This window comes from Panthera onca, chromosome B1 (assembly GCF_046562875.1).
Source record: "Panthera onca isolate mPanOnc1 chromosome B1, mPanOnc1 haplotype 2, whole genome shotgun sequence".
NCBI lineage: Eukaryota > Metazoa > Chordata > Mammalia > Carnivora > Felidae > Panthera > Panthera onca.
This window is the reverse complement of record NC_138342.1, coordinates 204,692,694-204,705,743: the sequence shown is the minus strand read 5'-3', so window position 1 is coordinate 204,705,743 and position 13,050 is coordinate 204,692,694. Positions and strand designations below refer to the sequence as shown.

The following is a 13,050-nucleotide window of genomic DNA, read 5'->3' as shown; positions in this document are numbered from 1 at the left end:
TGTTGAGAACCTGATCTGTCTTCCCATAGAGGTTAAGTGTCATAGACTCTGGGTCTGGAGTTCTCTCTTGTCCAGAAAGAGAGCGGATGCAGGATTACAATGAGAGAGAGGCTAATGTTCGGGAGGAGACAAGAGCCCCGAGTAAGGGTCCTTGCTCCATTGTTGTCAGGATCAGAGGCTTACAAGCATGATGCATGTGCACAAAGGGACAATGAAATCGTGAACATTAACTCATGGGTGTGAGGGAAAGGGGATTTTGAAGATATGTGCTGTTAGGGGTTTGGGTCAATACGAAACAAAATCCTGGCACTGGCCAGAAGGTTGTTTACAGCAGACGTGAGGCACCACCTCTGTTTACCTAAACTGGCCTAGGGGATAAGAAAGACAGAGCATGCTACCTCAGGGTCAACAAGGCGTCTTTCTTTTGCTAATTAGCTCAGCTCTGGGCAATTTTGCCCTTCTGTGGTCTAAAGTCCTGTTTTCCCCTTTTTGTCCTTCCTTTCCTTCCTTCCTTCCTTCCTTCATGTGAAAGCAGCTTTCTGCTATTGTACTAGATCAGGGGGCACTTCCGCCCTGAATACCTAACCTTATTTCCCCAATCTTGGATGTTTTCATCTTGAGATTTCCTATTCCTACACCTTTGTCCTATACTGGGGGCCTTTGCCCTGTTTACCTAATCTTGTTTACCTAATCTCAGAGGCGTTCATCCTGTGGCTTTCTATTTCTTTATGCCTTGTTAATCCATTGGTGTAAGATCAGGGAATTCCTAAGCTTATTCCCCACAGTTAAGGACTTTTTTCCCCTTGCTGCTTTCATCACTCTTTCCTTGTCTGTATATTATGTGAAGTTGACTATGATACACCTTGGTCATGGTCGGTTTTTGTTGAATCTAATGGGAGTTCTCTGTGCTTCTTGGATTTTGATATGTCTTTCCCCAGATTAGGAATGTTTTCTGCTATAATTTGCTCACAAAAACCTACTACCCCTTATTCTTTCTCTTCATCATCGGGGACTCCTATGATTTGGGTGTTACTCCTGTAAAAAAAATTTTTTAACAGTTTATTTATTATTGAGAGACACAGAGAGACAGAGCATGAGCGGGGATGGGGGGCGGGTAGAGAGAGAGGGACATACAGAATCCAAAGCACGCTCCAGGCTATGAGCTGTCGGCACAGAGCCCAACGCGGGGCTCCAACTCATGAACTGTGGGATCATGACCTGCCGACTGAGCAACCCAGGTGCCCCACGGTTATAGCATTTTTAATATCGTCCTTACTAGCTTTTACTTCTTTTACCCCTGCAGAAAAGGATTCTATGCTTTTTTTCAGCCCAGCTAGTATTCTTATTATCGTGGTTCTATATTCTAGTTCAGACATTTTGCTTATGTCTGTATTGATTAAGCCTCTGGCTGTCATTTCTTGCTCTTTCTTTTGGGGTGAATTCCTTCGTTTGTCATTTTGCAGGAAGAAAAAGAATTAATAAAATGGAAAAGTTAAAAATTAAAAACAACACAAAAAATCAAATAAAGGAATCTAGACCCTAGGTGTGTTTGGTCTGGTTGCTGAAAGAAGCCTGACAAAATAGAGATAAAGGGAAAGAAAAAAAAAAGTAAGAAAAAGTTTAAAAACTACAAAAAGGATATAAAATAGAATAAAATGAAATGAAGAAAGAGAAAAAATTACCAAAACATAAAAAAGCATAGTAAAAAGAATTTCAAGAAAAATTTAAAGAAAAATGAAAAGAAGCTTTTCTCTTGCTTTATCCAAGAAAAAGAAAAGGGGGAAAAATAGCAATTTAAACAAAAGCAGGAAAAAAAACCCACAAATAGACGGACCAGTAAACAGAATGAAACCCGAATGAAGTTACCTCACGTTTCCCCTAGGACTCAAACTATGAAGCACTCGATAGTCTGTACACTAAGCAGCGGGAGTGACTTCTGGTGGTCCATCAGGGCTTGGTCGGTGCAGTTGGGCGGGGCTCGGTGTAACTTCTCCGTTCTCCACTAGGAGGCGCTGCTTACCTTACTGCTGCGGACCCGTGTGGTGCGTGTGCGCATGTATGCACATGCACAGGAGAGGTGTAAATGGCTTCACCCAGCCTCCTAGTTTCTGGCACAGGAACTCTACGCTCTCACCGACCCTCAATCAAGCACCTCTTCTCTGTCTCCAGCTTCCGTCAACTCCCTGCTTCTATACTGCCCGTGTCCAAGCTGTCAGCCTGCCAGGCAGGACCTCCCTCCTGAGTTTTACCTCAGATGAGGCTGTGTTTCCAAACCCTTAACTCCTGAGGCCCCTGCAGCTTGGACCCACTCTGACTCTCTGGGGCAGGGTCTTGCAGAGCAATGGTCAGGTGCCACCTTGCCCCAGACAACATTCACGTGATTGCGCTGCAGCAGAGGTTCAGAGACTGTGGCCAGGTGCCTGCTTGCCCCAGAAAAAGTTCATGCAATCGCACAGCAGCAGAGGTTCAGAGATTGTGGCAATTCACGACACACAGCCCGCACCAGGTTTTACTGAACTCTGGCATTTTTGTTCTAATACCAGCAAACGTGGCTGTTCTCCGGGGCTCACTGGGATCTTTGCCTGTGGGGAAGCCATATGGCCTCTACCCCATGCCCTCCAAGCAGGGGAACTACTTCTCCCCTTGTGGCCCACAGACTCCTTGGAGCCAACTGCCTGTCCCTGGGGATTCGCCCCTCCTCCCCACCAGAGCATGGCCAGGCACTGACCTCTGAAACCTCAGACTCTGCACGCCCCTGTTTATAGAGTCGTAATGGTATTAAAACCCTCTCCTTTCTCCTTTTCTTGTTCAGTCACTGGTGAGTGTTTCTACTCTTTCTCTCTAGCTACTTTTGGGTGGAGTGCTTTCCCTCTACATTCCCCCCATCCCCCGCCCCGTCTCTGTCCTCTCTCCACAAAAACAGCTCCCTACCCTCCGTGGCTTCTCTCTCCCCCAGTTCACCTCTCACACCAGGTACCCGCCAAGTTCTGTGGCTCAAGTTGTGCAGATTATTGTGTTAATCCTCAGATCAATTACCTATGTGCCCAAAATGGTTTGGTGCTGACGTAGCTGCATTTCAGGGATGAGAGAAGCCGAGAACTTCCATGCTGTTCCGCCATCTGGGAACATGAGGTTTAGTTCACTTAAGTGTGTGTGTGTGTGTGTGTGTGTGTGTGTGTGTGTGTGTGATGCTGATGTCAATTCAGGAAGAGAAGGTTGGATACCAATATTTCTACAGGTTGACTTATATTTGTGGATATTTCTGAAGCTATTTCCTTTATGGCTAATGTGCACTGCTCTGTGGGCATTTTCCCTAAGATTCTGCTCAATTTAGATAAAATAAAAAGTAAAACTAATTTCTTTTGATTAAGTCTTCAAGATCCAAAATCCATTTAGTCAATTTGAACTCTTTCAATTACAAAAATGAAATATCATGAAGGGTATTCCACTTAAGACATCTTATTGATCTCCAGAGGTTGTATAAGCAATTACCAAAAACTTGGTGGCTTCAAAGGAGAGAACGTTATTCTCTCACAGTCTGGAGATGAGAAGTCAAAATCAAGATGCTATTCAGGCCACATTCCCTCTGAGGCCAAGTCAGTGACAAGGGCCAGGCAAAGTGCTCCTATATTTCTTGGCCTCTATTTACCAAAGGGGAGAAACAGACTTTGGTGTCTTCTCTTCTTAAGCTGTAGCTCCTCTTCCCAAGTGTTATGACTTCCAGATATGATTTTTTTTTTTGGTCATTGCAAATTACATGGTGCACCAGCATTACTCGTTTTCTAAAAGGACCTGATCATCGTAACATGTGTGAAAGAATTCTCTTGTCCACTCAAAAATATATCGAATTTAATAAAGCAAACAAGAACACAGGGGAAGGGATGAGAGAGAAAGAGAGACAGAGAGACAGAGAGATAGAGACACACAGAGAGAAGCAAACCTTAAGAGGCTCTTAACTACAGGGAACAAACTTAACTGATGGAGGGCAGGTGGGCGGGGGGGGGGGGGGGGCTGGTGGCCTAGATGGGTGATGGAAATTATGGAGGGCGCTTGTGATGAGCACTGGCTGTTGTATGTAAGTGATGAATCACTAAATTCGAATCCTGAGACCAATCTCACCCTACCTGTTAAGTAACTAGAATTTAAATAAAAACTTGAAGTCAAAAAGCAAACAAACAAGGGGAGCCTGGAGGGCTCAGTCAATTAAGCATCCAACTCTTTTGATTTCAGCTTAGGTCATGTTTTCACCGTTTATCAGTTTGAACCCCACGTTGGGCTCTGCACTAACAGCATGGAGCTTGCTTGGGATTCTCTCTCTTTCTTCTCTGCCCCTCCTCGGCTTGCCCACGTGGGCTCTCTCTCTCTCTCTCTCTCAATAAACAAACAGTAAAAAAATAAAAACAAACAAACAATAGAGGGGGAAAAACACAATTTCGGTGGACCCTGCCGTTCTGACACCTGGTTGAGTGAGAGATACTGACACATTACAGCCACAGCTTAAATGAGGGCGCACTGTTCCCTGCATTTCCAAATTCCAACCTCAAACTGTGTATCAATGTCACAAATCCACAACAAACGTGTCCTGAAACGAGTGAACCTAAAACTACCTTGCAGTGTAATGTCCCAGTAGTACCAGTTAAAATTTGGCAAATAAACGATGGGTATAGGATATGTACTCATATTGGGAAGGGAGCTAAAAAAAAAAAAAAAAAAAGATTTTACAAAGCATGAAACCAGCCACAGGATGTCTCTTGTTAGCATTTCTAGGCCACACCTTGATAGACAAATATGTTGATAAAAACCTTCATGATAGTTGTATATACGGACCATATGGAGAGAGTTCAGGAAGTTTAGAAGCACAGTGATGGACAGCAATCATCCCCAAATAATTTGCTGGTGCCACACACATTCTGGCTGGTGGGGAAGAAGTCCTCCTACATGACACCCGAGCTCAATTTGCAAAATGATCTTCCACATCCTAGGAAAAATAATATCCATCAGTGCTTGACTCACTTGATATTACTCTGAAAGGAAAGTGGACACTCAAAAAGGACTTCCACGGGGAAGTTGGAAACTCTCAAGTCAGTCTGTCCAGAAAGGGAGCAATGGAAATGAGGGAGGTGGAGAAAGTGCTGAAATGTGTGTCTATCCATTGAGGGAGGCAGGGGAAGGAGACAGGCTGGGCTGAGTGGTCTCTCTGCAGAAGAGTGTCCACACCTTAAAACCCTTAATCCCACCTCGAGCCTGTGGCTGATTGGATGACGTGTTCCTAGTCGCGTGGGTGGGGCGAGCAATAAAGGGGCTGGGGAGAGGGCCACAGCTATCATTCTGAGACAGGTCTCCTGAGAGAAGCATCGCTCTGCAACGTGAGGCTCCACATGGGAGATCCTATGAAAGCTCTTTCTGGAGACATGAGGGCTGTTTTGTCCTACTGCCAAGAAGAGTTTCAGTTCAACGTCTTTCCCAAACTCAAATCTTGCTGCTCAAATATAGGTGGTGCTGAAGTGCACAGGGGACCCACTCTACCTCAGAAGCCATCACCATCATCGCAGACACTCTGCAACCTGCCTAACGGTTGGGCTCCCATGTCAATAGGTCTGCCCCCCCCGCAAAGAAACCTGTGAGTTGGAGGAGACCTTCTGTGGTTGGGGCTGGACTGCAGAACCTGGGGAACACGTGCTATGCAAATGCGGCCCTGCAGTGTCTGACGTACACACCACCCCTGGCCAGCTATAAGCTGTCCAAGGAGCACCCCCAAAGCTGTGGGAAGCAGCCATTCTGCGTGCTGTGTGCTCTGCAGGCTCACGTGACCCGGGCCCTCTGCCGCCCTGGAGATGTGATCCGGCCCCGCCAGAACTGCTGGCTGCCTTCCACACACACACAAGCAAGAAGATACCCATGAGTTTCTGATATTCACTCTGGATCCAATGCAGCAAGCGCGCTTGCGTGAGGACAAGACTTCAAGAGCCCCTCTGTCTGAGGACCTCACCCTCATCTGGCAAATCTTTGGAGGGTACTGGAGGTCTCAAATCCAGTGTCTCCACTGCCCTGGCGTTTCCAGCACTTTTGACCCTTACCTGGATGGCAGGGCAGCTCAGAGTGTGAGCCAAGCCTTGCTCCAGTTGGTGAAGCCTGAAAAGTTGGATGGTGAAAATGCCTATCATTGTAGTACTTGCCTAGACAAGGTACCTGCTTCCAAGACGTTAACTTTGTACACTTGCCCCAAGGACCTAATGCTGGTATTGAAATAATTCTCAGATTCCACAGGCAGCAAACTGGCTAAGGAAGTGCAATATCCTGTGCGCCTTGACCTGCAACAGTGCGTGTCTGAGCAGAAGGTGGGATTGATAATTTACCTGATCTATGCCGCGCCGGTGCATCCGGGGAGGAAATGTCACAGCGGACATCACTTCTGTTACATCAAAGCTGGGAATGGCCAGTGGTACAAAATGGATGACACCAGTGATGTGACTTCTGCCCTGAGCCAACATGCCTATGTCTTCTTTGACACCCAGACGAGTGAATTGGAAAGAGACCATGGGAGTGAACCAGGCAGTGGGGAGACCACATCACTCCAGGCTGACCATGCAGACATGGCTGTGGCCCAAGGGGGGGTGGGGGGGGGGTGGCTCACACAGACCCCAGCATCAAAGTTCCAGAGGTGGAGGACCACGTGTTAGAGACACCAGTGCAACCAATCACGTTAGACCAGTGGAGAGTCTTCCAAGAAAGCCACCATCCCAAGTCTGAATTCAACCTCAGGAAAACAGAATTTGTTCTTCCCGCCCAGGCAGTCCTAATTCACCAGTCCAAATACAGAGAGGAGATGGAAAAGGATCATCCTGAACAAAACATCTACCGGCTCAACAACTTAGCCAGGGACATCCCACCTCAGAGGGCAACCAACATCGGCAAAGTCCCTTGTCTCACAGGCAGAGCCCGAGCTACCAAGAGGAAGAACAAGAAGGGACAGAGGTCTTGGGAAGCAGTCCAGGGATCTGAGTGCAGGCTTTAATGCACACACCTGCACACATACACACTCAGCCACAAACATTCACTCACGGCCCCTTGTAGGACATTATGTGTGATCTGGAGATGTGGAGGGGCCATCTATCTGGCTGTGTTCATGACATATGGCATTCAACTTGACCTGGAGAATACTGAGCTATAAGGCTGGCTGTCTATGATGATGTTATTGGAGAGTTTTAGGTTTGTTACTGGATATTTGGAGGATTTCTCTCCTCCGTCAGCACCAAGGAGCACTGGGGAGCTATCGGAGCCTGAAAGGGCCAGAGGAAGTGGCCAGTCGGGCATGAAGGGTGGAAACAAGGCTGAGCACCTGGAGACCCTGTGAAAATGCCTGATACTCACGGTTCTATCATCCCATCCCTTACTCTCTGTTTATTTCTAAAGTACATCTGCCCAAAGATATTCACGTGTGGACGCTAGGTAAAGATGCGTTTGGAAATATCCAAACATGCACCGACAGAAGAAGGAGTTTGAAACAAACTCAGTGCTTCCACACAGAGAAATGGCAAACGACCAAGAAACTGGATGAACTACAGCTCCAACTGAAGGCAGACAGACTTTTCAGGAAGTTTTTGTGTCAAAGGGGAGGAACAGAAGTAAACAGCAATTGGTTAATTGTGCAAAGTTTTTACTTGCATAAATAATATATATTCTGTAAAGTCTACACATGTCAACGTGAACATTGGCTAATTGCTTGGAAATGGTAAGCAGCAAATAAATGCTTGTTTTTCAGGAGATAAGTGGGTGAAGCCTTATTGGCTCGTGTTGATTAAATTAGGCTCCCTTAACAATCACCCTCCCATGAGCCTGCAGAGAAGATGGTGGAAAGGAACCTTCTCCCACCTGTAATCGCTCAGCCACCAAGCAGCTGTATCCTGTCCCGCAGAGTTTGCTACCATCCCCCATCTGACAATCTCCTACACATGGGAGGAGGCACGGGGATTTCCGGTCGGTTCCATTACAATCTCGGTCCTCAGTTGTACACCTCAGAAAAACAGTCCCAAATGGACACCTAGGCAGCGATGTGGTATTCAAGGTCAGGGTATGGATGGATGTTCTAAGTCATAATTATATTTCTTGGGAGAGAGAATGACTAAATACGTTGTTGAATGGGAAATTAGTGCATGATCCTTAAATTCCTCCTATGTGAGTGGGGCCACATAGGAGCAATCTGGTCATTTGACAAGGGCATTGAAAGGTAAACACTTGCTTTGTTCAGTCTGTGTTAAACATAGAGATGTCACATTTATTAGAAACTAATGTCAGCAGTTGAACTTTGTACAGGAAATCATATTTAATTCTAGATTCTCAAATATCATAGCTGACAAAGGTAAAAAGATACCCTTTTTTCTCTTACAATATATTGTAAAATTTTAAGTCCAAGTTAGTTAATAATTAGTGCAGTCTTGGTTTCGGGAGTAGAATTTAGTGATTCACTGGTTACATGTAACACCTAGTGCTAATCCCCACAAATGCCCTCCAGAAAGCTCATCATCCACTTACCCCATCCCCACACCCATTTTCCCTCTAGCAACCCTCTGTTTGTTCTCTATAGTTAAGAGCCTCCGGGGGCGCCTGGGTGGCTCAATCAGTTAAGCGTCTGACTTTGGCTCAGTTCATGATCTTGGGGTTCATGGGTTCGAGCCCCGCATAGGGCTCTGTGCTGGCAGCTCAGAGCCTGGAGCCTACTCAGATTCTGTGTCTCCCCACCACTGCACACGCTCTCTCTCAAAAATAAACATTAAAAATTAAAAAGAAAACACAAAAAGAGTCTCCGATGGCTTGCCTCCCTCTCTGATTTTATCTTACTTTATTTTCCTTTCCTTTCCCCTATGTTCTTCTGTTTTTTTATTTCACATATGAGTGATGCCGCTTCACTCTTTAATTAAGAGTTCAACTGGGCTAAATGGATGTTAGAGCCTGAATGACTTTAACCAATGAAATCCATTTTTACTTTTGATTTGACTCTTAATTGGGCAGAATCTTAGGTAAAATGCAAATAGTAGTGTATGTGCACCAGAGCCATAAAGGCAAAAGCCTCAGAAAACTAACCACTCTAGGTCAACCTGTGATTTTGGTATCCAACCTTCTCTTCCTGGATTGACATCCGCATCACACACACACACACACACACACACACACACACACACACACACACACTTTGAGCTGGATCTCATGATGGCATCCATAAGCATCCTTTGAGCTCCCAGGACGACTATGGCCAGCTCCTCCTGGCTGACCTTCTGCCATGTGTTCCACCCACACCCGAGGAAGTCCACACACCTGGCTTTGCAATTCACAGGGGAGGTCACAAGACAGAGTGTTGCACGGTGCTTTCTGACCAGAAGGGGGCGTCACTGGCCAGCACAGGCATTACATAGGCTTCCAGGAGGACCTGACATTGGACAGTTGCTCAGCCTGGCAGGTCTGAGTCTCTATGCCTTGCACTGCAGCCTGGGCATTCTCTGGGGCATAAAGGGTACCATGAACATTTACAGAAGGTCCGGTGGGCCCAGGATTCCCTCCTTGTGACTCTTAATTTTGGCCATGCTGGACTCTGGACTTTGAGCTAACGTAGACAACACTGAGCTGCTCAGGCAGCTGGTGATATGTTTTCCCACTGTTACAGAAACTTTTCTTCCAAAACATAAATCCAATTCAGTCATGATATTAAATAATCAAAATGTTGACAATTAGCAAACTGAGGTTGCATATGGGAAAACCAGTAGGTGCCCTCACTTGAGAGGATGACGGGACAATTTCGGCAATAGGAACGCTGTTACTTGGCCTTGCCAAATCCAGCCAAACTAAACTTCTGGATTTCTCAGGGAAATCTTAATTCACAGATTCCACCCTTCAATTTATAAGGGTACTAATGAGGCTACAGAAAAAGCAGTATGTCTGTATTTTTACATGTTCATGTGAGCGCATACGCATCCCTAAAAACTATGCCTGAATAGCGAACATTTCATTGTTCGTGAGATTAAAATAAAATGATGTGTTTCCTAAAAAGTGCATCTTTGACATAGCTTTCAATCCGCAACGGAAACAAAATATTCAGAAGGAGAGAGCAAAAAACGGGTATAAGAGTTAAACTACATTCTATTTTCAAAATTAATATAATCTGTCAAAGAATCCAGGATACAAACATAATGACAACCATGAACTTAAAATATACTTAGAAAACTAAACAATTATGGGATGTGATCCACATTTACCTCAAAGGCATTTGAATTTACATATCACTAACAAAGTATGGAAGAGGATGGAACAATATAAGTAAGAGGAAGACACTCCGTAAGTAGACAATAGATACACGAGGAAGACAGGAGAGATAGATGACAGACACATAGACAGATAGAGATGACAGAGAAATAGGTGGCGTAATGGTCCTTTTGAGGCAATTTGCCAGCCTGACAACCCACTTGGAAGATCCTGGGCTGGTCTGAGCTTTGGAGACTGTGGGGAAATAGGTTCCACTTACACAAACGCGTTAGAAAAAGGCTTAGAGCGGAAAGCTGCCACCACGGGGCGAAAACGCCCAAGGACAGCTGGAGAGATGGTGTAATGGAATCACAAAAAAAACTTTTATGTCACCTGCAGGAAATTGCTTTCCATCTGGAGCCAATGTACCTTGATCACAAACACCACTCGTCCCCCGGACCCTTTGCTTCTTACACACACAAGTTAACGATTACTGTCTGATGGTTTTCTCCACGTTCACGTGCGTGAGATCTTGTTTTCTTCACGTTCACCACGTGGGTGATAGCTTGTGAGCTCAATAAATACGGCGACGAAACGAAAGCCCTGTTAGGGGCTCTCGTCTCCTCCCGACATTAGTGTCTCTCGTATTCGATTCTGCATCCCCACTCTTGCCGGACAAGAGGGAACTCCAGACTCATAGTCTGCGACAGGAGACCAGGAGAACCTGGGGTGTCATTCCAGTATGAAGGCCGGCAGTCTCAAGACCCAGGAGGAACGGACATGTCAGTACCAAAGCATTCAGACAGGAGCAGGTGTCTAGTCCTGGGAGATGGGTCAGCTTTCTGCTCCAGAAAGGCCTCGAATTGACTGGCTGAGGTCACTACACTGAGGAGGGCAATCTGTTACCCCAGTCTAATTATGTCAGAGATTCAAATAATGTCGAAAACTTTCCATTAAAACCCAGAAATTTTATAAGAAAAGAGGAAAGCCTAATGGAAACCGTAATCCTTGAAAAACCATGTCCAAACCTGCTGTGTGCCAATGGATATTTTAAGAACAGCGAAACACGTGGTTTTTCCCTGGCCCCCACTGACACCCCTGCTCCCCAGTATCAGCTCTGCTCTACTCTACTTGGGGAGAGGCCCTGAGAGTGAATGGTGCCACACTGGCCGGGTGGGAGGGGAGAGCCTGCCTGGGGGTGAGGTGCAGCCAGTTGAGGCATTAGGGGATTGGGAATGGGTGTGATGATGGGTGGGACAGGGAAAAGGATGGTGGGTATAAGGGTGTGGCAGTGGCCTCTGTGCCTGGGAGACTGAGTGAGGCCGGGCTGAGGCTGGAGGAAGCTGTGGGCGGGGCTGGAAGGCACCAGGCTGGGACTGGGCCGTGGCTTTAGGGACATGGACAGAGGCCACGGGAGCAGCCTCCTGGGGAAGATAGGCGAGGCAGATTCAAAAGTCCATACGACGTCCAATACACGCCAATCTTCAAGTAGGGAAACTACCCAGAGTGCCGACGGCATTGCAAATGGAGGCCCTCCACCTAGGCTAGTGGGGGCGGTTAATTGTTGGACAGCTCTGGAAGAAAGATGTTCGCATGGATTACAGTCAGGAATGCCCAGATGACAGGATTCCACCTTTCCACTGTGGACTGGCTCTTAAAGATCACAGAGACATCTGCCTGACACCGTCCATGGCTGATGGCAGGCCACAGGACATGGTGGAAATCACACCAATATGAAACAATGGGAGGAAAGGCTAAAAGGGAAAGTCCTAGTTGATGGCCAGGGATGGAAGGATGGATCCAAAACTAGGAGACTAGAAGACACAGAGCCCCACGGGTCAACGTGGGCACTGGCCGGAACAATGACTGGGTCACAAGACAAAGTGCCAAAGAAGCTAGTCCCAAGGGGGCACCTAGCATAGGATAACATTCCTCTGAATGTCCTAGCATAGTCAACATCTGAGAGACAGAAGGGGGAACATGGAGGGCAGGGTGTGTAGTGAAGGACACTGGAAATACGCCATGGTTTGACACATGGTTTCAAAATGAGAAGCCTGGACATGGAGGGTGCTGATGAGCTGACAACAGTGTGAGTGTACATGATGCCAGGGGACCCCCACACTTCTGTGTAGGTAAACAAGGAAAACTAGGTTATGAATGAAACAGGCATACACAGACATGTCTCTTTTTCCTAGAGTAAATGAGCATTCTGAAAAGTCTATCTCCATATACACACTATTTAAAAATGCATGAGAACGCTAAAGCACAAGGATTAGTTCCTAGTGTCTACAAGTGAGGACCACAAAGCTGACTGGATTAAAGTGCCTGAGAGGTCACGTGACTTTGGGTCAGGGAGGGAGGGAAGTGTCGCTTACTGACCGTTCCTCAGGCACGCTGGACGCTGAGTCTCCTCCACTGGAGTCTGCCTGCTTCCCACCTGTCTGAGCCTCTACTGACAGACAGGAGGAGCACATGTGCGTTTCAGGCAGGTTTCTGGACAATGTGAGCCTCACATTTAGCCGTCACAGAAACAGGACAGTGAGGAAATTGATGCTGTGATGTGCGTTTACTCACCAGGTTAAGGACTCCTTAGTGCTGAACAGTATTCTGACAACAGAGAAGGATGAAAGGCATGGGCTCTAAATGTTCCTGATGACATGAGGTTCAAATTCCAAAGGAACGGAACCCCAGAGTCTGATTTGTGTGGAGTCATGAAGGAGCAGTGACAGCATCCAGCTCAGTTTCACTGTGGGGACTGAAAGCCTGAAGTATTAGCTCGTTTACTGGAAGTTAAGATCCTTGTGGGTTCAGAGTGGG

At 46.5% G+C, this 13,050-nt stretch overlaps 1 protein-coding gene and 1 pseudogene across 5 annotated transcripts in view; one reads left to right on the top strand and one right to left on the bottom strand.

Annotated features, from left to right (window-relative positions):
* LOC132691459 (uncharacterized) overlaps positions 1–13,050 on the bottom strand; it is a 64,168-nt gene that overhangs the window by 18,712 nt on the left and 32,406 nt on the right. For 3 of the 5 annotated variants that reach the window (XR_013554960.2, XR_013554959.2, XM_078445191.2), the window contains one exon: positions 507–4,978. The exons of the other annotated variants lie outside the window; for them this stretch is intronic. Coding sequence is in view for 1 of the 3 variants with exons in the window: in XM_078445191.2 (XP_078301317.1) it covers positions 4,952–4,978 (27 nt within the window). In the remaining 2 variants the exon portion in view is untranslated. Of the gene's footprint in view, positions 1–506; positions 4,979–13,050 lie in introns of those variants that run through there. 5 annotated transcript variants of the gene reach the window in all.
* On the top strand, positions 5,412–7,015 carry LOC144615988 (ubiquitin carboxyl-terminal hydrolase 17-like protein 6; annotated as a pseudogene).